The sequence below is a fragment of the Copadichromis virginalis genome, linkage group LG12 (genome assembly GCF_057382275.1).
Source record: "Copadichromis virginalis isolate Kocher_CV1m ecotype Utaka linkage group LG12, C_Virginalis_male_GT1.1, whole genome shotgun sequence".
NCBI classification, from domain to species: Eukaryota; Metazoa; Chordata; class Actinopteri; order Cichliformes; family Cichlidae; genus Copadichromis; species Copadichromis virginalis.
In genome coordinates, this window is record NC_140629.1 from 6,847,339 (window position 1) to 6,872,445 (window position 25,107).

General features: G+C 41.8%; 1 protein-coding gene across 1 annotated transcript in view; it reads left to right on the top strand.

The window, feature by feature from the left end:
- The first annotated feature begins 3,251 nt into the window (after nucleotides 1-3,251).
- The window catches only part of npffr1l2 (neuropeptide FF receptor 1 like 2), a 42,652-nt gene continuing 20,796 nt past the window's right edge, over nucleotides 3,252-25,107 (top strand). The window contains exon 1 of the mRNA XM_085474100.1: nucleotides 3,252-3,594. Coding sequence (XP_085330226.1) covers nucleotides 3,252-3,594 — 343 coding nt within the window. The remainder of the gene's footprint in view (nucleotides 3,595-25,107) is intronic.

The window sequence follows — 25,107 nt, forward strand, 5'->3', positions numbered from 1 at the left end:
TGAAATATGTGATTAATACATGAGAAAAGAAATCTGCCACCACAGAGTGTACCTTAGGTAAATAACTGTCAGGGTTTCTGGGTCGTTGACCCAGTATTTTCAGTTCATGTTCACTGTTTATCTTCTGCCTGTTCCTCTTCCTGTTTTATTGTGTTAGCTTGGGTCTGTGTGCATTATGTTCAGTCCTCTTCCCATTTATCATTAGTTCATTATGTTCAGCTGTTCACTCACCTGTCTCCGATCGTTGTCATTGTTAGTCATGTATTTAAGCCCTCTGTTCCCTTCAGCCCTTGTCGTGTCATTGATGTACATGTGATGGTATGATGTTGTTCCTGTCGCGTGTTCAGTTCAGTCAGCCAGTTAGTCTACCAGTCCATTAAGTTCAGCCAGCCATCCTGTCATCTTTTGTCTCCGTTTCCAATAAACCTCATTCTGCACCAAGAGTCCTGCTTGTGGGTCATCTCTTCCTCACCTCTGCACACGACCCCTGACAATAACTTTCACAACCTGAAAATTAAAACTCTTTAAGAGGTGTAATCTAATCTCCTTTGTTTCGCTTGAATATTTTCTAAATTTAAAGATATTAGAGATACAAAACTTAACTTAAAGACATAAATGAAAGCCTCAAAAGAAAAATTTTATATTTTTAAACATGCGCCTTATTTTGCCATCTTACTGGGCTTAAAAAATGCTTTAAATCAGCACAATGGTTATGACGAGTAAGAGTAACCCGCATGGAAATTGCCCTCGTCAATGTAAAATTCTTTGTTTTTGGCAGAGACATTCGCAGATTATATTCTACAGAAGTCTGGGACTACATTTAATGGTGCCTGTCATGCTACTGTGTATACTGGAGCACTTTTCATCAGGAAAATGTGCTTTTCATGTAGGATCTAGCCCCCTAGTTAATTGGCAGCAGACACTACTTACTGCAAACAACAACGTTTCCAGGTTCAGCACTAGCCTGTCTCTGAAAGCTTTAAGAAGGGTAGTCATTGTGTTGCCACAGTGTGAAGATAAATCACATCACACATCCAAAACAAAGAAACACATAAGTGTGTGATTATTAAAATAAATGTCACAATGTGACAGCCATGCTCATGACTTACTGTGCTCCTAGAACTGTTTATGCAAAAACAGACCACCTCCTTAGGATGCCAGAATATTTTACACTTCCTTTTTCTTTATGTTGGTTATTGATGAGGTATGGTGGGACTTTATGCAAATAATTTATCAGCATGCTCAACAACACAGTAAGACAAAGTATTGCACAAGATTGTACAGCTGCTTGGTGTCAATTATGTTGTTCATTCTACAAAATGCATTCAGAGGGAACAGGGTGTATCTAAGGTCTCAATCAACACTTTTGTAGCAACAGAAAGCCTGAGGTTTCAAGGTCTTTTGGAAAGGAAGTATAAATCCTTTTTTAGTTTATGGCTTAGGAAAAGGAGAGGCTAGTTCATTACCATGATGATAGGAAAAGCTCTGTGAAACGCATCTGACAAAGCAACTAGATTTAGCTATTCTTGGCCAGCCTTGAGGAAATGATGCTCCAAGCGTTGTGTATTTGAATTTCCAGTGTTTGTGCATCTGTACACTCCATTCGCTAACACATGGGTCTGGGTACTGCTGGCAGGTTTTTGGTCTCTGCAGAGATTGGTACTTTTTGACATTTTGTAAATATACAAAATTGGTGTTGTCAGCCAAGTTTGACATCCTCCCCCATTAAATGCATTCATTCAACACTCTGCTCTCATCTACCAAAAGGCTTGTCACTGAAGTCCCTGTCAACAAAAACCATCACAGCGGCAGCTTGTGTAAATTATTACAACGTGGCAGAATGTTGGAGGCATAACTCATAATTAACTTTTGCTGAAGAACCACAGCCTTAGCATTCTGTTTGAGGACGTCGTCTAATCCCACACCCCGTCTTCCACTTTTTTTTGTTCATCTTCCCATACTGGTGTACTTCATCTATTAATGAGCTGTTTATTTACTGCCATTGAGATTGACATTCAGTAACTTGCCTAAGGACATAATGAACTGGTGCATACTTGTTTGAAAGACTAAAGCCATCCAAATCTCTTGTTTTATAAAATCTTGTAATTTACAGTCACGTCCAATAAATTTCACACCAGCGTTTGCTGACAGATTTTTGACTCTGACTCTGTTTTAGACAAGTTTATGTTCACTGATATTTTACCTAAAAAAAAGCGGCCGCGAGGAAGGCGGCGGCGGCCACTGAGCAGGTCTGGTCACAGACATATCACCACATGCCCTATTTAGGTTATTTGCGTGCTCCTTTAATTAACGTGATAATGTCTGCTGCAATCAAAACCCGGTAACGTGCCAGCAAAGCAGCTGCTGCCTAAGCTGATTTGTCTTTCTTGCCAACTTACTTTACATGTATTTAACAGTTAATGATCGACAAAATCTGGAAACCTTGTGGGATTTGAAATGTGCCCTAATCCTCAGTTAGCCTGTTTCATCCGTTCCATCTGCCTGATTATGTTTTGCAATCACAAACCTCTAGATTTTGCTTCTTTGGCAACTTTCAAAATAAATGTCTACTCGGATGTCCAGCAGCACAAATGGACATTTGTTTACATTACAGGTTTTCTTTCAATTGTTTACCTTTTTTCTCCAAATTGGTCTATTTTCACTGAAATACACTTCCTGTAGCTGCAAGGATTTTTGGACAGTGGCACTTCTTGTATTTTTGCTTCTATACATTTACCACAATGGCTTTTAAATCAAATACTCAAGATGACACTGAAGTGCAGACATTCAACTTTACTTCAAAGAGCTTTACAAAAGTATCACACTCAGTGCTTTTGAATTGAATTAATTGAAATTTTTATACACTGTTGACAGGGGATTTCTAAAAATCACCCTGTAATTCTTCAGCTAAGACACCTGAGTTAGAAAACACAAAGACTGCAGTCGTTTTTTACACGCGTGGGAAGCAACGAATGCACCTTGCGAACTGCGAACTTTTATTTTATACGTGTGCGTGTGTGTGTGTGTGTGTGTGTGTGTGTTATATGCAACACTTTAAATTAACCGGTTTTAGTGATGCTTGCATCATTGGAGAAGATGAACCCCTGCCAATGTACTGTTGCAGCTGGTAATGAAGAGTTGTCATATGTCTGAACAAAGCCTGCAACACCTCTTCTTCTCTTTGTTCTAACTTAAAATTTTCTCTGCTTATTGCCATTTTATTTCCTCTGCAGTGTTGACTGATATCAAGGATGGATATTCTGGACGTTGTGGACGAAGACGAGATGGCACTTGAGGGATCAAACATTACATCCATCGTTTTAAACACCAGCCTAGATGGTGTATCCAATGTCACCAACATTACCTTTTTCCCTTACTATCAGCACTCTCTGTATGTGGCTGCCATCTACACCCTGGCTTACTCCTCCATCTTTCTGCTGTGTATGGTGGGTAACATCCTGGTGTGTCTCATCGTACTGGAAAACCGTCGTATGCGCACGGTCACCAACCTCTTCATCCTCAACCTGGCTATCAGTGACCTGCTGGTGGGGATCTTCTGCATCCCTACAACACTGGTGGACAACCTCATCACAGGTAATACTGAGCTTGTGACTAATGTACATGCAGTCGTATCATTGTTAATTTGGACCTGAGTGCAGATGTGCATTTCAATTCAGTGCAATGTACCATTTGGATGCATAGCATAATCTCAGAGTATTCCAATAAGCAAATGGGTCATTCCATTTTAAATCACAGGCCTTATTCTCGATCTTCTCTGATTTGCAAAAGAGTTTGAACATATAGCTAATACATATGAAGCTAAAATTTTAGCTTTATATGTTTACTTGATTTGAAAAATACTCAGCTGACCAACATTTCAGGCCTTTTTTTCCACACAACAATGTCTGAGGCAATGTTTGAAAGTAATTTTCATTGGTCTTTCTTACAATCAAAATTCTATGATTTAGAGCAGATTAATTTTAAAAAAATATCTCGATGTTACTAGTGAAAATTTCTGAAAAGTACAGTTATACAGTGGTCCCTCGTTTATCGTGGGAGTTACGTTCTAAAAATAACCCGTAAGTGCCTTTGATGGTGCAAAATGTTTCATTGACATTGTTGGGTTTGTTGGGAAGAAAACTTACAAACATACAGTACAGCACTTCAGAGTCGCACTGCTAGCGATCAAAGATTTATGTAAATTTGAGAAGCTGAATGCATTCTGTACTGTACTGTACAGGAGAGACGGCATGAGATTGACTGACAATGGTCTACGGCCAAAAGGACGCAGAACACAATGTGCTGTAAAAACAAAACAAAAAAACAAAAAACATGCAAAATTGCACAAAAAAAAAAAATGAGTGAAACAGCGAGGCCGTTATAGCGGTCCCTTGTTATAGCGAGGGACCGCTGTATTTGCAATTTTGTGAAATAATACTATACATCATTCAGAAATTGTCTTTAGTTGTCATCACACACAAAAAAATGAGTACATGCATCAAAACGTTTACCCATCTGGAACAACCCTGACATCTTACAACACAATAATATGACAAACGTCGCAGATTAGGGTTGTTAAGGAATTAAATACTTGGAACGTATATTCAAAGTAATAGACTTTTATCCATTTGGCAGAAGAATATTAGAATATGAGATTAACCAGAATAGATTTTTATACTATCAATAGTTTAATAAAAGAGTTTAAAAAAAGGCATTTAAGCAAAATCAAGTCAAACTACAAACAGGTGTGGTGCAATTCCTTAATTTCAAAACCCCCACATTACTGTCTAAAAGATACAGAACACTCAAAAATAGATGAATCAATATCCCTTCTATTGTGAAATCTATCAGTCAACTTCTGGCCTCAGAAATGCTTAAAAACCTTTAAAATGACCTATCTACAATTAATTCAATACAGAATCCTGCATAGAGTCAGGTCAGTGGTTGTCCAGGATTGGTTTTGTGTCATCTAACACCTGCTCACATGGTCAAAGCAATTTGCCTACAATTACATCCACCGTCTGTCTCTGGTGGAGGCGACAAATAAAGTTTACTCCTGTTTGAGTAACATTTGCAGTCCCTAACTGTTTCAGAAAATCACGGAGTTTTCACGTCTTCCACTTTCACCCAGTAGGAAGGGGACTGTGTGCCACAGGAAGTCTCGGTCTAAATGGTAGATTCTGAAATAGAGAAGGCTTTCAGTAGCTGCCGTGCACGGCCCACTTTATAACAACTCTATATGAGCAATGGTCTGGAGATACAGGTGTCAGTGGCGAAAAGCTTAAACAGCTGTGCTGCTGTGATAACAGGATGCAGCAGTCAGAGAAGTTGCATCAAATCTCTCGTGCACTCTCTGGAAAAAGTGATGTTGTCCTTGAAAACCAGAATCCTGTAAACAATACTGTCATCTTTTTAGTTCACTGAAGCAAAAACTTTACATGAAAATACCGTCACACTTTCTAATCCTTAATATCTCTTTTTTATTACCAAGAAATGTGGTGACATTTTACCTGATTTAAAAAAAAAAAAAAAGGGAAAAAAGAACAAACTGTGAAAACATAATTTTCCTTACTCTGCTTACTTTAGAAAATATTCACAGAGGACACATAACAAGTAAGATTGAATAATTCATACAAGTGATAACAATATATGACCTCCAATCACATTCCCTGGATGCCATGCTCACTTTTCTTAGTCCTCACACAAACAGACAGGACGTTCAAGTGTCAGCAATAATGATTTCACAGCATTACTGCAGGTGCTGGCATTCATCGACTTTAATTAAGTTATGTTATCTTTATAAAAAGAAAGAGAGCCAAAGGAATGTCAGGCGTTGTGTGGAGGCGAGGAAGAAGGAACCCAAACGCAGGACTCGCAGGTAGGTGAAGACTGGTGAAGGTTTATTATAAGGAGTGGATGAACAGAGGGTAAATGGACACTGACTGGCTGGATCACTGAATGGCTGACTGAACTGAGAGAACACACGAGAAGGACAACATCACACGAACATCAATGACACGACAAAGAACTGGTGAAACTGAGGAACTTAAATACACAGGTTGAATGATGGCAATGATTGGAAACAGGTGAGTACAGGGCTGAACATAATCTGACTAATGACACAAGAGACAAGCTGACACGGGGAAAACAAAACAGGAAGTGAGAACATTGATGTGGCAACATAACCTAAATGTGACAAAACTGAAAACACTGGGTCACCGACCCAGGGACCCTGACAGTACCCCCCCCCCCCCCCCCCCCCCCTTCAAAGGCCGGCACCCGACGGCCAAAAGAGAAAAAGACCAGAACAGGGCGAGCAGAGGGGGCCCTGGACGGAGGGACGGAGTCCACATAGAGACAGTTCAGGTGGGCGGCCGCGAGGAAGGCGGCGGCGGTCACTGAGCGGTTCCGGTGGACCAGGCGAAGCCGAAGCTGGACCAGGCGAAGCTGAAGCTTAAGCTGAGGCTGGACCAGGCGAAGCAGAAGCTTAAGCTGAGGCTGGACCAGGCGACGGCATGGGAGCCGGGGGTGACGGAGCAACAGCTGTAGAGACAGCGGGTGCGGAAACCTCTGACTGGAGACAGGCAGGGCCAGCGGGCCGGGCCAGCGGGCGCGGAAACCCCTGGCTGAGGAGCGGGAGAGCTCGCAGCTGGCTCTGGATGCTGTGGCTGCAGGTCAGGGAACTGAACAGGATGGTGAATGAGTAACTGGACTACAGAAGACTGGACTACAGACGGCGGGAGAATGGGTGACTGAGCTACAGGCGGCCGGACGGGAGGCGACTGGACTGACTGGACGGGAGGCGACTGGACTGACTGGACGGGAGACTGAACTGGAGGGGACTGGAGGACAGGAGACTGAACTAGAGTAGACTGGAGGACAGGCGGAGACTGAACTACAGGCGACTGGAGGACAGGAGGAGACTGGACTACAGGGGACTGGAGGGCAGGAGACTGGACTACAGGGGACTGGAGGGCAGGAGACTGGACTACAGGGGACTGGAGTAAAGGCTGAACAGCAGGTGAGTGAACTGACTGGACTGAGGAGACTAATGGATAAACAGAGGTCGGTGAGGATATGGCTGAGCTGAGGTTGGTACGGCTAATGGCTGAGCTAAAGACTGAGCTAGTGAGGGGGATAAAGCTGTAGCTTGGGCTAGTAAGGCTGGTGCCTGAGCAGGGGACAGGTCAGCTAGCCTAACTAGAGATAGTGCTAGGGCATGGAAAGCTGAGTGAGGAGATGGACGGGCTGGCGAATTAGCAGGTGGACAGGTTAGCTCTTCCGTGCCTCCGGAGTGTGAGGGCGCTTACTGGAGAGCCTCAGCCGAGCCTCTAGGGGGGTCAGGTCGGATCCTGGCCACCCTCAGCCTGGGCGCTGGGATAGGCGCGGGAGGTGGCTGGACACCAGTCACCCCCACCTGAGAAACAGGAACGGGTGTGGAGGTAGACTGGGTCGCAGCTGCCCTCCTCCTGGGAGCTGGCACTGGTGTGGGTATAGGCTGACTGACGGGAGTGGAGATAATGACTGGGTGAGTGATACTGACAGGTTTGGGTGCATGAGTATTTTTAACAGTGGCCGGAGCTGATGAAACCGGAACAGGCTGACAGGTGGACCAAGGAGCAGACTCAGATAAAACGGTCCTAGAGTGAGCAGGCCTAGGGTTTGCATACACACGGACTGTAACAGATTTATCGGAGATTGCTCTGGCCTTTCTGCCATCACCATTTACAGTCTTTAGTTGAATAGTCTCCGGAGGTGTTGAAGTGCGGGGATTGTCCTTAATGAATCCCAGCTCAGAGGGAGCAGAGCAGAAAAAGTCTTCCCAGTCCACTCCCCATGAATCAGAAGTGAGTGTACTGTGCGTTTTAAGGGAGTAATCAGATGAAGGGTGTTGCTGAAAATGGTCCATATTATGGCGGCGTGTGCGCCGCTTTCTCCGGGAAGAGGAAGCGGCCGGGGTAAACAGCTGAGCCTCTGGCGCGGTAGCCTCCGTTGAGCCAAGGTGGGAGGCGTAGCCGCTGTGCCGTGGCAAAGGTGGAGGTCCGGCGAATGAGGCGGCGGGTGTGTGAGCGAGGAGCGGAGCGGCGAGAGAGGGAGCGGCCGAAGCCCGGCGTGAAACGTCCACTCTCCGCGGCAAATGCTCCGGTGCAGGTGAGGCAGCAGGTGGGGGAACGCGGCATCTCCGAGGCCCGCCCAGAGCCAGGCGAGTCCCCTCGAAGACGTGCTCTCTCTCCGTGAAGAGCCGCTGTTTTCCCCTGAGCTCCTCTGCCCAACGGGAAAGTGCTGCCTCCTGCCGCTCGTAGAGGTCCGAGTCCGCTGGGTTCCAATCGTGTCTTCGTGGCACAGGTCGTGTCATTCTGTCGTTGTGTGGAGGCGAGGAAGAAATGGTAAATGGCCTGCATTTGTATAGCGCTTTTCTAGTCCATAGGACCCCAAAGCGCTTTACACTACATTCAGTCATTCACCCATCCACACACACATTCACACACTGGCGATGGCAAGCTACATTGTAGCCACAGCTGCCCTGGGGCGCACTGACAGAGGCGAGGCTGCCGGACACAGGCACCACCGGGCCCTCTGACCACCACCAGTAGGCAAACATGGGGTTAGTATCTTGCCCAAGGATATTTGGCATGCAGCCAGGAGGCAGCCTGGGATCGAACCACCGACCTTCTGATTAGTGGCTGACCTGCTCTGCCACCTGAGCTACAGCCACCCCATGAAGGAACCCAAACGCAGGATTCGCAGGTAGGTGAAGACTGGTGAAGGTTTATTATAAGGGGTGGATGAACAGAGGGTGAACGAACACTGACTGGCTGGATCACTGAATGGCTGACTGAACTGAGAGAACACACGGGAAGGACAACATCACACGAACATCAATGACACGACAAAGAACTGGTGAAACCGAGGAACTTAAATACACAGGTTGAATGATGGCAATGATTGGAAACAGGTGAGTACAGGGCTGAACATAATCTGACTAATGAGAGACAAGAGACAAGCTGACACGGGGAAAAAAACAGGAAGTGAGAACATTGATGTGGCAACATAACCTAAATGTGACAAAACTGAAAACACTGGGTCACCGACCCAGGAACCCTGACAAGGAAGCTGCATGAAGCCCATAATTATCCTCTTAATTCAGATAATTGCAACAAAAGATGCAAACTGCAGAATGTCATTGATAGGTTTGTAGCATAAATCTATTTGCTGGAACGTTAAGGACAATTTAATTACACAGCAAAGCAAGACACGAGTAGGCAAATTTCTTTATGTTTCTCGTGCACGGGAGAGAACTGGACAAATGCCGTCCCTTCGCTTGACCCCGTAACACTACTCTTTTATTGAGGTTACATGAATATACATAGGTTCATTAACATATGACGTTTACATACAAACAAAGAGTACTTTGCCTGTGCGTTGTGTAAGTATGTGTGTGCGTGTGCGTGTGTGGGGTCAAGATGTGACCCTGTGAAGACTCCCCAAAGCTGGTGCCAGGAGTCTAGCGGTCCATCTAAACAAAAGGCTCTTAGCCTAAAACTGACATAGCTACGTTTATCCTACCATAAAACAATAAGACAAGGTACGACCTCTCCCATGCTCCCAGGATGTAGGTGTGAATGCCAGAACACTCTGGAATGCACACAAAGCCTTTGCAGACTATTAAGGATCACACATCCTATCACTACACAATCGATTATACACCTCTAAGCATATATGGTTAAATATTTCTAAGCATAAATGACAATAAACAATACAAATCTAACAGTCATCAGTCGTCATTACAGTGCCTAACAAAGCCTGTAACTGTGAGAGCTGACTCAGACGTATTTCATGCTTTGCACATTTACTGTATTAGCCAAAATCTAATTTTTTAGTCATCTGATATTATATTGCTTCTTAGTGCTAATACAAATCCACACACTGCATCTTCAGTATGATCAGGAAAGAACTGAACAGAGGGAGCATGTTTTGTGTGTTTGATAAATCACAAAAACATCAAAGTTCTGTTCCTGATTTCAGAATACATAAGCCAAAAACAACATTCCCAAAATCCTATTAGTCATCTTTGTTGACTGACAGACACAAAGACATAAACCAATATAATAAATCAATGACTGCTGCACTCAAAGGCTGTTTCAAGGCAAAACAACAACACCCAGTTTCACAGCAAACAGTTTCCATCGTATCTTCAGTCAGCTGCAGCAGACATTCCCAGTCACCAACTCATCAGCACATCAGCCTGTTGGACAAAATTTCTATCCTCAAACTTTCACCACTGATATTTACAGGATGTCTTTGATCGATATGTGAAACAGGCAGGGTATATTGCTTGCACAACATCAACAAATGCCTAGTAAAGACCTAAAGAGAATTCCTAGAATAACACCACACAAGTTCAAATGGAAAAACTCATGCTGGATATCTATACTGATATGGGCTGGGTAATGTCTTAGGGATGAAGGGATGTCACACTGTTTGATGGAAATTAAAATTATCAACCTACAGAGGGCTGAATTCAGAGAAAGACAGAAATTCAGAGTGAAAAAATGAAACATTGGGCTTGTTCATGCTACTGAAATTTTACTCAGTAGTTTGTATGTGTGCTTGTATACATGCCTGAAAACGTTGGAGCATTATCATAATGAGATGACAGATGGTGTCAAAGAGGATCTGCTTGCATATTTGAACCAGGGCATCACTGAGCTACTTGACGGCGCCAGATAGAGCGAAACTAAATGTCCAAGAGGTGCTCTGTTGGATTTATGTCAGGCAACATTCCAGTCCTGCCGATGTGTTAAGGACCTTCTAAAGCCTTGTCCAGGTCTCCAGGAGTAGCTGCCTGTCTCCTAGAATCTCCTCCAAGCACTTAAGACGGTGCTGAGAGATACAGAAAACCTACTGATAATGTATTTGCTGGAATTTTGTATTGTGTCACATGTTAATGTACCATCCCAGGAGTTGGGCTACCTGCACATCCTCTACTTAACTCACCAGATCAATATCCCAGAAGTTTAACAGACCTGTTGCTATGCTCTGATTTAAAAAGTGTTTCTTTCACACTGAGAACACTTCCAGCTGTGTTGCTTCCTGAATAGAAGTACCCCTTAATGTTGAGACAGAACAAATTTGAGATGTGAATGTGATGCAAATCGCAGTTACATGAGTACTTCTTGAAGATTAATTTTACGAATAGCTTCAGTGGTTTGGATTTGCTTGTACTCATCTGACAGATAAATTGTGTTAACATGTTTCTTATGTTGGAATGAGGCAAAGTTAGATTATTCAGTTTGTCAATAATTCACAGTACATTTAAAAATCACTACATACTGTAGCAGCCAATCGGAAAGCATGAAGACAAGGTATCACCACATTATGGCTCTAATATGAAAAGGTAAATTGTTCCAGTTTAGTGGAGCTTTAGTGCAATTTATTGTTTTAATTCATCCAGCCACACATACACGCAAAAAACAAGAGCTAATCCAAGTTCCTAACTTGATAATTTGTGAAAAAAGGTTCAAGGACACTATTGAAAAACGTAAACAAGGGCAACTGAAAGTTGAATACATCAGGTATCTTTTTACATTTAGAAATTTAAATTGAAACTATTTTTCTGTCATTGGACTCATTTGTCATTTGCACCACTACTGCATGACTCTACGAATGACTGATGTCTAGCTAAATGAAACCAACGATTAAAAAGAAAAATCTCTTTCAGTTCACTTTCAATGCTCTTTTTCTTTCATGAAACCGACCGTGAACTACTACTGGTAAAGTTTTTCAGCCGGTTGACAGTTTTTGCTTGACTAAAGAAATATGTGTTTAATTTGATTTCCTCATTTTTAATAGAATCTGTGGGTAACAATTCATTTTTTTAGGAAATTCAAAATTATCTTAAGATAGGCTTATGTTCTTAAATTGTTAATTCAGAAAAAATACCTTAATATATAATTAAATAACTAAAAAACAAGCCTATTGGTTTTTAGTGCTCTTTCTGATACAAGTCTCTTCTGTTCTGTCAGTGAAGGCTCTGTGGGATCCAATTGGAAACAAACAGGAGGCAGTAATTGTTAAAGTTGTGTGTACACATGCATGCGCAGTGTTGGGAAGGTTACTTTTAAAATGTATTCCATTACAGATTACAGAATACATGCCCCAAAATGTATTCTGTAACGTATTCCGTTACGTTACTCAATGACAGTAACGTATTCTGAATACTTTGGATTACTTAATATATTATCATGCTTTTTACAACTACGTGAATGTACTATTGCTGTGTGATTTACCATTACTGAAGGTCCGCGGCTCCGAACCTTAGTAAAGGGACCTCTGACTAATACGGCCGAAAAATAGCTTTACTTTGTTGTGTGGGTCAACTTTTCTTGGGAGAGACAGAGAGAGGCGTTGAAAGGCTGCTCCAACGGAACTTATTGTTTTCGGAGGAAAACACGAACACATTGTACAGTCGAGTCTTAATAGCTTACTTACAACTGGGCTCCTCAGGCACTCTTCTTGGCTGCAGTGGTTATTATTATATTTACATGCTTCCAGCTCCCGTTTTTTCTCGATGACTGCTCGTACCTTTCCATTATCCTTTTTTCTCCCACCTCTTGCTCACAGACACATAACGGGTATGGCAGTCCATTCTCACTGCAACACGGACTACACTGCCCATAAGGCTACATTCTTTAGAGCTATGCTTGTAGCATTCTGCCTGTTAGCTTAGCACAACAACAACAACAAAAAGGTGCTCTCTCACCCAGGAAACACAGTAGCGAGACAGAGAGAGGGCGTCGCCCTGTAACCATGGCAACCGTAACGCTGCCGCCTGGAACAACAGAACGTAGCTGTCAAACAAAACCCAAACAGTCCTGACCCGCCACAATATGAAACAGGAAAGTACCGCAGTGTAATCCATTTATTTCAACAAAGTAACTGTATTCTGAATACCACCTTTTTAAACGGTAACTGTAATGGAATACAGTTACTCATATTTTGTATTCTAAATACGTAACAGCGGTACATGTATTCCGTTACTCCCCAACACTGTGCGTGCGTGATGAACCATGGAGCAAAAGTAATATTAATTCAAGAATACATTGAGAGTAAATCTTGATTGTATTTTCAGTGCAATGTGCACAAAATAAAAACAAAAAGAACCCAGCTGTATTTTGATGGAGCACTCTTTGATGGCATTTCTCATTTTTCATTTTCAGAAAATATTTACTTTTATTTTGCTTTAACCAGAACTTCAGCCTGTGCCCGCCGGGCTTTCTCACACTCTTTTTTTATGCACATTTGCGCCTATCTTAAACTGTTTATTTCTAACCATATAGTCTACATAAACATAAAATTGTAGCAGGTGAAATATCACATCATCACTTATATCTGCCTTAGAGCACTGTGCTCTATGCAGTCTCTGTAGATTCTGTTCCTATATCATGTAAAAAGGACTAATTAATTACATTGCATCATTTCCTTCAATGAAATATGTCTTCATTACTTCATAACTCACTGTTAACACAGTATTTCTATATTAAAGTAGTATTAAAGTGATCATAGCAAGTCTTACAGGGTTTATGTTACACCTTCAAATGTATTGTTGCTTCTTTTATGAGTACTGAATGTTGTTCTTTTATTCTGGAAATTTGTATAACAGCTGCTTTTAATTACAAAAGAGTATAAAGCGTTAGATATCCTCCTTCATCTGTTGATTACTTGGTGAAAAGATTGTTTCACCTCTGTTATGGTATTCACACATCTCAAGAGATGCTGTCTGGCTTAGCATCAGAAATTCACAAATCTGTGATGCCTGTGGCATAAACATACATTCTGATGCACTCATTTCTATTCTTGTCCATTCTGATCACTTCCAATGAAAACTTCGACATCACTAACTCTGCCACCTCAAGCTCGGCCTCCTCTCTTTTTGTCAGTGCCACTGTCTGCAAACCATACATCATTGCTCTTAGCCTAAACTGGAAATAAAATTGGGAGAATGAAATTTGTGATCAAAATTGGTCTATTCCTGACACATATCCAAAAGGATGTTTCACTAGTGATGAAATAAATGTTCTTGTTGTTTTTTCAGAGCCCATTTAGATGGCCGTGTAAGGACAGGAAGAGGTCTGTGTTAATATTCAGTTTGTCCCTTTTATTGTTCAAGTTTGTTATGGTCTATATTAGGTCTTTATTGTGGCCTTCAGTTTTACTTCAGGGTGTCCTGTAGCTTCTTGCTTCCATATCTGTCCTCTAAAGAAATAACAAGTGACAGAGCTAATTAATGAAGGACATATTTCACATGTTTTTCAGACACATTATTTTCTGAGACTGGGGTGAAAATTAAGCCACCCCCACCAAAGAATCCATGGTTGCACAGACTTCCACAGATTCTCAAGGTTGTTATCATGATCATCTTCCACTGAGTCATTATATCTGAGTTGCTATAGCAACACTGTAACAATACAGATTATCCTTCACACCACAGTCCTCACACAGAAATAGTACACTGTAAAAATTGATATAAAAACCATGTAAAATCCCTACATAAATGTATAGTAAACCCCAAAACACAATTTTTCTGTTTCAATCACAGTGAACTTTTGTAAACTATTAAACAGAATGTTTTTGTTATATTTACAACATCAATGTGTGATTATAATCAAATTTATTTGTTAAAACTACAAATATTGGGAACAAAAACAGTGAAATACTTTAATACTCATAACAAAACAATTATGTTAATTTGACATGCAAATATTGTAAAAACTATAGTTTTAGTCAGTTGTTTTTAAAAATACACGAATTATATGTAAGTCACTTAACAAGTTTATACTGTAGGCCTGCAACGGACCTACTTTTAACATTATTCATGAAATTATGCAAATTCAGGTATATATGTCATTGTGAACTTGAGAGGTTACTTCTCTATTTATAGGTGTAACACCCGTCCCACGTTCTATTGAGAGGGGCCCTGGGTTCCTGTTGTTACTTTCCTATTGATACTCCCTTTTTAATGCTTATTGTATTAAATATGCAATAAAACTACACTATATCGAAATAAATTACACACAAGCAGGTTAATTATAAAGTTAACTCCACTTTAGTGAATGCTTAATTAACAACACAAAAGAAAATAAGTAAAATCAATAAAGTTTGTTAAACAATGGTAAGGTATCTACCTCAACAGAAACAAAATAATCAAATAATATTGTGGGCCCACACGCACTCTCACCAAACACACACACACACCTCAAGTGCTACAGTCTTTCTGCTAGCAAACCCCTCGTTGCAGGCCTGAGTCGTGGCTCGGGTGCGTTGGGACCTAAAACAATATGGTCGCTTCACTTGTTGCCAAGCAGTAAAAATAAAAGCACGTGCAAACAACAGTACTCACACCTCCAGGCAGTTCAAGGGGATAGCGGGGAAACTGGTTCACGGCTACCAGCAGGCCGCGGCAGCAGCACTCACAGTCGTCCTTTCCACGTGCTCCCACGTGAACACATAACTTCAGCACACCAGCAGAAGGGACCTCTCTGACACGCCAGCAAGACGTCCGTCTCCTCCTCTCACAGTAGGGTACAACAGTTCTCGACTCCAGTTAACTATCCGTCAACCCGAAAATACGTCGGTCGCCCTTCTATGAACTCTGCGTTCACTCGACACTGTTCAGCTCTCGTCTCTCTCGCTTCCTGCAGAGTGCACACGGCTCCCCACTTACTCCCACCCCTCTATCTGAGACTACTTCAGGGTTCACTGGAGCTGTAGTACATATCAATACCATATCAAAAATAATGACATAAACCTCAAAATACAAATAAGAAGGTTGTGCATTTAACTGACACACATCACATACTTTGCAGGCATTTGTATACATTCTTGAACACATTAAACATTTGCAATTAACTATCAATATTAATGAACAAATTGAAATAATGAGCTACTTATATAGCCAGGGCTACATAGGCTATATAAAGATATACAATTATAATGACATTGTCGGTTTTCTAATCATTCAGGCTATTTGCAGTCTATTGTAGAGTAACCTATAAGAAATTATTATCGATAGCCTAAGTAACACTTCTGCTCAGTCATAATCCTTGTATTCTTTATGTTTCTTTTAATTGTAATTTGATACTTAGACTAGACTACTGTTTTTGGGTTAGTTTAGCAATGTATCATATCACAGGCTAAACAACCTAACAGTGCCTCCCATAGGATGTGTCATGGCTACTGGACAGACTCACGCACAGACAGCTCTTTCTTTGAGAACAAAAGGAGATTATTTATTTACAACAGGGATCACCTCAGTGCTATATATATGTACAGTGAGTTGGGATGGGGGGGGGTCCAGGGAGAGAAGGGGGGGGGGGGGGAAATCCAGACACGCTTCCTCTTCCCCACAGTCACCTCCACAGCTCCTCTGCACACACGCACTCCTCTTCAGCCGCACTTGCTCCAAAACTCCACACACGCTGCCACACCCGGGCAGGTCCCGTGATTTGGTCCAGGAGAGGGATATCTACACACAGAATTTCAACGTTAGTTCCACAGCAAAATACACACAGGGGATTCTTTTGATAATGCCGAGAGCACGAACTCAGGAGGCTCAACGTTCCAGTGGTGAGTTGCTCTGTGCCACTGCCTTAAATAGCAGCTGGGGAAATCAGCCAGATCAGCAGCAGGTGGAGACAATCACACAGGTGCCTGGGCCAAGAGCGAGAGCCCGTAACGAGCTCCACCCAGGCAGAGAGGAGGAGAGACAAAGAAAACAAAAACAAAAAAGAACAACAACAACAAAACCTGTAGCCAGCGTGAGCCAGCCAGAGAGACATGGGGACCGTGACAGGATGTCTATGGTGCCTTCTCTCCACAGAGCTGTAGGCTACTGTAGGCTACTAGTAATGTGTGGATCGATACTAAAATATCGATTCCTCCGATACCAGTCATTTATGTTCTAGAATCAATTCTTACATTAAAATATCGATATTTTAGTAATTTAGGGTAAATTTGTAGTTTATAATTAACAGGAACATAGTGGAAGGAAACTATAACATTGTCTGCATTCGAAGGAACTACTTCCTCTTCCGCCTTTCATAGTCATGTGCGAAATACGGCTGTATAAATGTGTCGCAGCCCCTTGGTGTGCGCACTCACAACAATGGCTGAGCGTAAATGGAGTCATGTGCGGAGGTATTTTACATCCACAAACAGCCGAGACGTGGTTTGCGATACATGTGGCAAAAAAGCGAGATGTTGTGGCAACACCACTAACCTTGCCAAACACCTCAGAGTAAATCATATCACAGAATATGATGAGCTTATGCTGAGGCGAACTGAAAAGGAGGAGTGGACAGGTGCTGCTAGGGCGAGAAAGACGTCTCTCACGGAGTCCTTGCATGGCCTGGAAAACAAAATCTGGAAATGAAATCAAACTTCACACTTGTAAACAATTGTATCATAAAAGTAATAAGCATTCAACATCAGCAAGACAAGTGTCATGTGCAGGTTTTCTCAAATCAGTAAACTACAATTATTACCATAATTTGCCTCAGACATGGATCATCCCATGTACTCAGTCAACATTAATGTAATCGGTGACTTCCCTTAAGCGAAGTCACTCCACTCATATATTACTATGGGCTCAAAAGTGGCCAGCTAATGAGCCCATATTCAACTATTCCATAAACACTGCATCTCGTATTTGTTTTTCTCATGTCACTTGTCCACTTCTGCTGAATCTTCTACATGCATTCTTAGAAAAACAAACATTAGCAATACACATTGACTGTGGTCAGACGGTGGTCAGACACAGGTCAGACGCAGGTCGACAGGTTCCAGAGGTGCCATAAAAAGACCATAAAGTTAGCCATCCATAGCTGTGGAAAGAAGGTTATTCACATCATCAAAGTAACCTTCACATTTTCCCAAAAACACAGTGTAACAGCATCACCACTCATAACCTGTAAATACAGTTTTCTTCACACATAAACCCAGAAATCCTGTAGTAGGAAAAAACATCAACCAGTTGTCCTGGTATAAATCGCATCATCAATTCACATGAAGAACTGTCATGCTGTAGAAAAGAAATGCAAATGTTAGCGCTGCGCAGGTGTGTACACACTTTCTCACAGTGATCTCTATGAGCAACACAAGGTAGTGAATAACACCCCTGGTAGATGCACAGACACAGAAAGTGGCATTTAAAAGGTTAAATCATCACGCAACCTCGAATATGGCTGTCATCTTTCTGCTCCTGTAAAAGGAAACACACATAAATTCATCTGCACCTTTGTTGAGCTCTATAATATCCTATACCGAACTGGAGATTGTTATTCATGCTTTTATCTCATCACGACTGGACTATTGCAATTCCCTGTTTATTTGTTTAAACAAAGGTTCTTTGGAGCGTCTGCAGATCGTTCAGAATGCTGCAGCAAGACTTTTGACGAAAGCTTCTAAATATTCACATATAACACCGTTGCTTATGCAGTTACATTGGCTTCCTGTCGAATTTAGAGTCCATTTTAAGATTTTGGTTTTAACTTTTAAGGCTCTTCAACAACAAGCACCACCATATATTATTGAACTTTTAAAACCCTATGCCCCTAGTAGGTCTCTGAGGTCGAGTAGTCAGGGCCTACTTGTCATTCAGTATACGAGACTGAAAACTAGGGGTGATAGAGCTTTTGCTACTGTGGCCGCCAGACTGTGGAATTCCCTTCCTCAGGACTTACGATCCGCTGATTCATTGATTACTTTTAAAAAACAGCTAAAAACACATCTTTTTAAAATTGCTTTTTGCTAACTTTGTTTGTATCTTGTTTTTTTTTTTGTTTTTTTTTAGAATCTGTTATATATAGCATGGTTTATCATACCATCATACTAATTGGCAGGCTCAACTTCACAACAAAAGAAAAATCATCAGCTAGATTCACTCCAAACCAACCACCAGCTGCACAACACACAACATAACCCTAATATGTCTTATTAGCTATGAGTTTAATGCCCAGGTCTGTGCTCTTCACTCATTTAGGCCACACACCCATTTTATTCAGTTTTCCTTTTTCCCTTCATCATAAAACATGTGACATGCTGTCATGCACTTCACAAAAGAAGTTTGTTCTGACGTATTCAGAGTTATGTATCTAGGTACAGGATTCACTCGCACATCAAAGCAGGAAACTCAGTGTTTTAGAGTCTCCACTCAACACACAACAAACTCCAACACATCCCATTCACTCGTGCTAGAATTCAGTCACCTTTCATTAATCTAAGAACGATCAACTAATTTGCATATCAGCTATTAACCCACTAGGATGACAGGACAACAGAAAAGCATGTTCAAAATAGTATCACAAAAGACAATTTCCCTCATACAGTAAATTACTTGTGCTGCATCAATCAAGCAGGAAGCTCCTCCCAATTTACTATATTAACAACTAAATTTATTATCTGATCACTGGTTGGTCAAACCAGAATCTTTTTTCCCCACAAAAGTTAAACTGTTGTCCTGCAACCTAGAGAGTCAATTTTTTGCGTTGGATAAATTCAGCATTTGATAACAAGTGTCTGCTAAATTGACACTATTTTAACACTGATGAGAGATAACAAGCTGATCTTCATTGCATGTGTGTTTGTGTTATTAGGCAGGTTTAATCAATGTCTGTGGAGCTGCATATCCAGCAGAGCATGTTCTTAAAGCTGCCTTTCCTACACATTTCTCTGCTATTATTTGATCATTTCTTAACTAATGTGCTATGAGTCCACTGGTCTTTCCATCACACGAGGTGACTTGGACAAGATGATAAACAGACTCACATGCTTAAGATGTTGTCTAATCTTCATGAGTTCTCTTGTGTTTGGAAGTGTTAGTAGGGTTAATGCATGTTCTGCTTGTGTGTGTGATTTTGTATATGTTTCTATTTTTGCAGTGTTTCAGACCCCTTCACAATTTTCCAACTTAAGCAGTCAGTTTTCTTTTCCCCAGGTAACCCAAATTTTGATTTCCCACATTAAATAATTCCTATGTATTCTCACCTAGTCTTCTCACTCTGTTGTCCTCTCCCACTTCAACAGTCCAACAGCCGGCAGTTCTCCTTCAGCTTTGTCCTGTGTTCCACTGTCTCTTCTTGCCATTTTACTCCAAAGGTGGCAAATGTCAAACTCCAACAGTCTCCTCAGTTCTCCTCAAAAGTTTTCTTCACATGCATAGTGAATTTGCAGCTTGTTGTAAACACAGTGCCATTCATCCGATCAGGCAGGATGATGGGTTTGCTCTTCTTCTCCGATGCTGTTTGTCCACACTGCTGCTGCTTGCTGGGACTCTTTGCTCAGGACTTTGCTGCTGTCTCTTTATCTGCCATGTTATTGCTCTTTGGAGCTGCATTCCTTGTCTTCAGGGAGGAGTGAGAGCTTGCTTGTTAGGTTGAGAGACACATGGTGCTGTAAATAAATTAGCCAGAAACTTGGCCTGAATGTTTCCGATGATGTTAAACTATAACTTTCTTCTGACCGCTGCATGTGGAAAATTGATTCAGGTCTGCTTTGCACCTGAAAGTGACAAACTAAGACATTTTTATTATTATCATCACTGCTTAATCAACACACATCTCTCTCTCTCTGTTTTTGTGAACAGTCCTTTCTTAAAAGCAGAAAATGAAATTGTAGTTGTTTTTGGCTGATCAACACAAAACCTTTTTCCTATGATTTTTTTTTCATCTACAATATAAATTCTTTCTCTTTTGCACTCTTTTTTTTTTCTTCTTTACAATAGCTGGTGACCTGCAGAATCACCGCTCTCACAATCAGAGGCAATTACTTTTACACAGCGCACAAAGACACTGTGATGTCAGACACATTCACACTCACTTTTTCATCTGCATAAATAAATCATATGGCTGATGTTATGTGCCATGGTGATCCATATGTATGATCACAAGTTTATTTAATTATTTTTAACCCAACAAAACAAATAAACAGAAACATGATGCTGATGCTATGAACACTCCACACACATGAGTCAAGATGCAGGAAAACTGCTCACGGAAACGCTGCACACTCAAGTTATCATAGTTATCATAGTTCTGTTTCCCTCTCTTTGAGGAGTTCTCAGCCAGCTCTCGATCTGATAATGTGTAGCTTGCTCATCAGCTCAGTGGTCAAGATGTGACCCTGTGAAGACTCCCCAAAGCTGGTGCCAGGAGTCTAGCGGGTCCATCTGAACAAAAGGCAACTGTTGTGAACAATGTTGCTGGTAACAAGAAAATAGATCATTTCCAATTAATATTTTATATTACAGAATAAAATGAGCCAACTTTCAATAAAGCAAAACAAAATACATTTTATCACTAAACCTATGTAAAATATGGCTTTATATCCTCTCCACAGTCACCTGAGCCATCCCAGTCTCTGCCATTTGTTATTGGAAACCAGCTGATCTTATAGGATATCTTGCAACATTTTGGTAGTACATTAAAGACAGTTAGCTGAATGTACCGTATTTTTCGGACCATAAGGCGCACCAGATTATAAGGCGCATTAAGCGAAACAAAACAGTCAGAAAGGTCAAACTTTACTTAATTCATTCTTCTTGCTTCCCCCACTTCAGAAGTTTGATTCATTACTGTTGAATTCTCTCGCAGCTGCTCTATTCCCTTGCTGTTGCAGTATATTAATGACTAACCTCGTATTGTGGATGGATTATCTCAGTTGTTCTCCTGACTGAAGTTTGGTCTGTTTACAGCATCCTGCCATATGATTGCATTTGTCTCTAACCATTGGGAACCCTCACGTTAACTTTTATCGAGTGCTAAAAGTTAGCATTCATCCTCAGTTTTGGACCCAGATTACTCTGCGAGGCTCCCGACAACAGTAGCCCAATTATAAGGTGCACTGTCAATTTTTGAGAAAACTAAAGGATTTTAAGCACGCCTTATAGTGTGGAAAATACGGTAGCATTAAGGAGTTATTTAAATATGCCTTTCAGTAGTTTTCAATGACTTAGTCAGGGGATAGAATGATAGTGATCCAAATATTACCCAAATGTTACCCAAATAACAAGCCGTGGGTGACTAAGGACATCAAAGCCCTCCTCAACAACAAGAAGAGGGCTTTCAGAGGGGGCAACAAAGAGGAGGTGAGGAAGGTCCAGGTGTTACTAAAGGACAAGATCAGAGAGGCTAAGGACAATTACAGGAGGAAGCTGGAGTGGAAACTCCAGCAGAACAGCATGAGAGAGGTGTGGAGGGGCATGAAGACCATCACTGGATTCAGGCCAACCAACAGCAGGGGAGCTGAGGGAGGTGAGAATAGAGCCGACGAGTTGAATCTGTTTTTCAATAGATTCGACACCACAGTGTCTGCTCCCACCCCCACAACCTCACCTGCAGTCAGCCTGGAATCCAGAGCCACACCACTGTGCCAGCCTCTCTCTTCACATGTTGCCTCCTGTGAGATTCCTGACACCCCTCCCCCACCCATCACCTTCACTCAATACCAGGTTGAGATGCAAATGAGGAGACTTCACTCAGGCAAGTCTGCTGGACCAGACGGAGTGAGTCCCCTTGTCCTCAAGGCCTGTGCCCCCCAGCTGTGTGGAGTCTTTCATAAACTGTTTATGCTGAGTCTGAGTCTGCAGAGGGTCCCGGTGATGTGGAAGACATCATGCCTCGTCCCTGTACCAAAGACGCCTCGTCCCAGTGGCCCCCAGGATTACAGGCCCGTGGCACTGACCTCCCACATCATGAAGACCCTGGAAAGGCTCATCCTGGACCAGCTGCGACCCATAGTAAGACCACATCTGGATCCCCTTCAGTTCGCTTATCAGCCTCGTCTCGGAACTGAGGACGCCATCATCTACCTGCTCAATCGTGTCTACACCCATCTGGACCAGCCGGCGAGCACTGTGAGGGTCATGTTTTTTGACTTTTCCAGTGCTTTCAACACCATCAGGCCGACCCTCCTGGGTGATAAGTTAGCAGCGATGCAGGTGGATGCTTCTCTGGTGTCCTGGATTGTTGATTACCTGACAGGAAGACCACAATATGTACGTCTCCCACAGTGTGTGTCTGACAAGGTGATTAGCAACACAGGGGCACCACAGGGGACTGTCCTCTCCCCCTTCCTCTTCACCCTCTACACCACAGACTTCAGCCACTGCACAGAGACCTGCCATCTTCAGAAGTTTCCTGATGACTCTGCGGTGGTTGGATGCATCAGCAGGGATGATGAGACAGAGTACCGGGCTGTGGTCGACTCCTTTGTCACGTGGTGCGGGCAGAATCATCTGCAGCTCAACGTGGCAAAGACCAAGGAACTGATCGTGGACTTCAGGAAGACCAGGAAACACTTGACCCCTGTTTCAATCCAGGGGGTCAGTGTTGACATTGTGGAGGACTATAAATACCTTGGAGTACACATTGACAATAAACTGGACTGGGCTAAAAACACCACAGCACTTTACAGGAAGGGCCAGAGTCGTCTCTATTTTTTGAGGCGACTGAGGTCCTTCAACATCTGCCAGAAAATGCTGAGGATTTTCTATGAGTCTGTGGTGGCCAGTGCGATCCTCTATGCTGTTGCATGCTGGGGGAGCAGGCTGAGGGTCGCAGATGCCAACAGACTTAATAAACTGATCCGTAAGGCCAGCAATGTTGTGGGGATGGAGCTGGACTCCCTCAAGGTGGTGTCGGAGAGGCGGATGCTGTCCAAGATAAAGACAATGTTGGATAACACCTCCCACCCACTCCATGACATGTTGGTCAGTCACAGGAGCTCATTCAGTGAGAGACTGAGATTACCGAAAAGCACCACTGAACGACACAGGAAATCATTCCTGCCTGTGGCCATCTCCCTGTACAACGCATCCACTTAACACACTGTTTGCTGCTACAACTACACATGTTTCTTTTCCAAATATTTATTTATAAGTGACTTATGTATGTATGTATGTATATATATGTATATATTGTACTATTCTTAGTTAGCGTATTGTCTGTCTTGTCTTAATGTTGGTTTAAAATGGAGCACTGTAACAAAAAATAATTTCCCCCAGGGATCAATAAAGTATTCTGATTCTGATTCTGATTCTGATATCATTACCTTTAACTGCTGTGACTTTCCCCCCCACAAAGTTTAGTGGAGATCCCATACCACATATCCATATATCCACAGATCCATATACCCATAGTATAGCTTCGACCCAAAAGCCAATCTATGAGGAGCCATTTGGAAAAGCCAAGATGAGACAACGCTCCGGATAGTACAACCTTTCTGATTGTGTAAAGAAGAAATAAGGTTGTTCGTAATTTGGCTGCAATCCTATAAATGTTACAAGAGCAGACAGACACTTAAAGCTCCACTTCATGGACTCCAAAGTCATGACCTTCAACTACAGGGAAAGCAGTAAATTATAATTGATGTGTGACTCATATCGAGGAAAAGAGGAAATCAAATTAAACACATATTTCTTTAGTCAAGCAAAAACTGTCAACCGGCTGAAAAACTTTACCAGTAGTAGTTCACGGTCGGTTTCATGAAAGAAAAAGAGCATTGAAAGTGAACTGAAAGAGATTTTTCTTTTTAATCGTTGGTTTCATTTAGCTAGACATCAGTCATTCGTAGAGTCATGCAGTAGTGGTGCAAATGACAAATGAGTCCAATTGATTGATTGATTGATTGGTAATTTATTTCAACATGTGAACAATATACAAGTACATTTAGAAAAGAAATGAGAGAAAAAAAAATATACTATACAAATTACATACAAAAAAACATTCTGATTAATTTACATGTTGAAAGGGAGTGGGAAGAAGTATACACTTATTTAATCCCACCCCTGTCCCATAAATTATCAGTGAATATTTAGTCAGCTTCCTTACTGATATAATTTGTAATAAAAATAGTGAACAGATTTCTGATATACTATATACTATAATATCACATCATGAATTTTTTGTTTGTTTGCTTTTAAATAGAGACATTCACTTAATTTAAATATTTTCCTTTTCTTTATAGATCGAGAAGATCATATTTTTATAACTCTTTTTGAACAGTTTTATGTTTGGACATTGCTTTAATTCCATATTCAGTTTGTTCCATAGT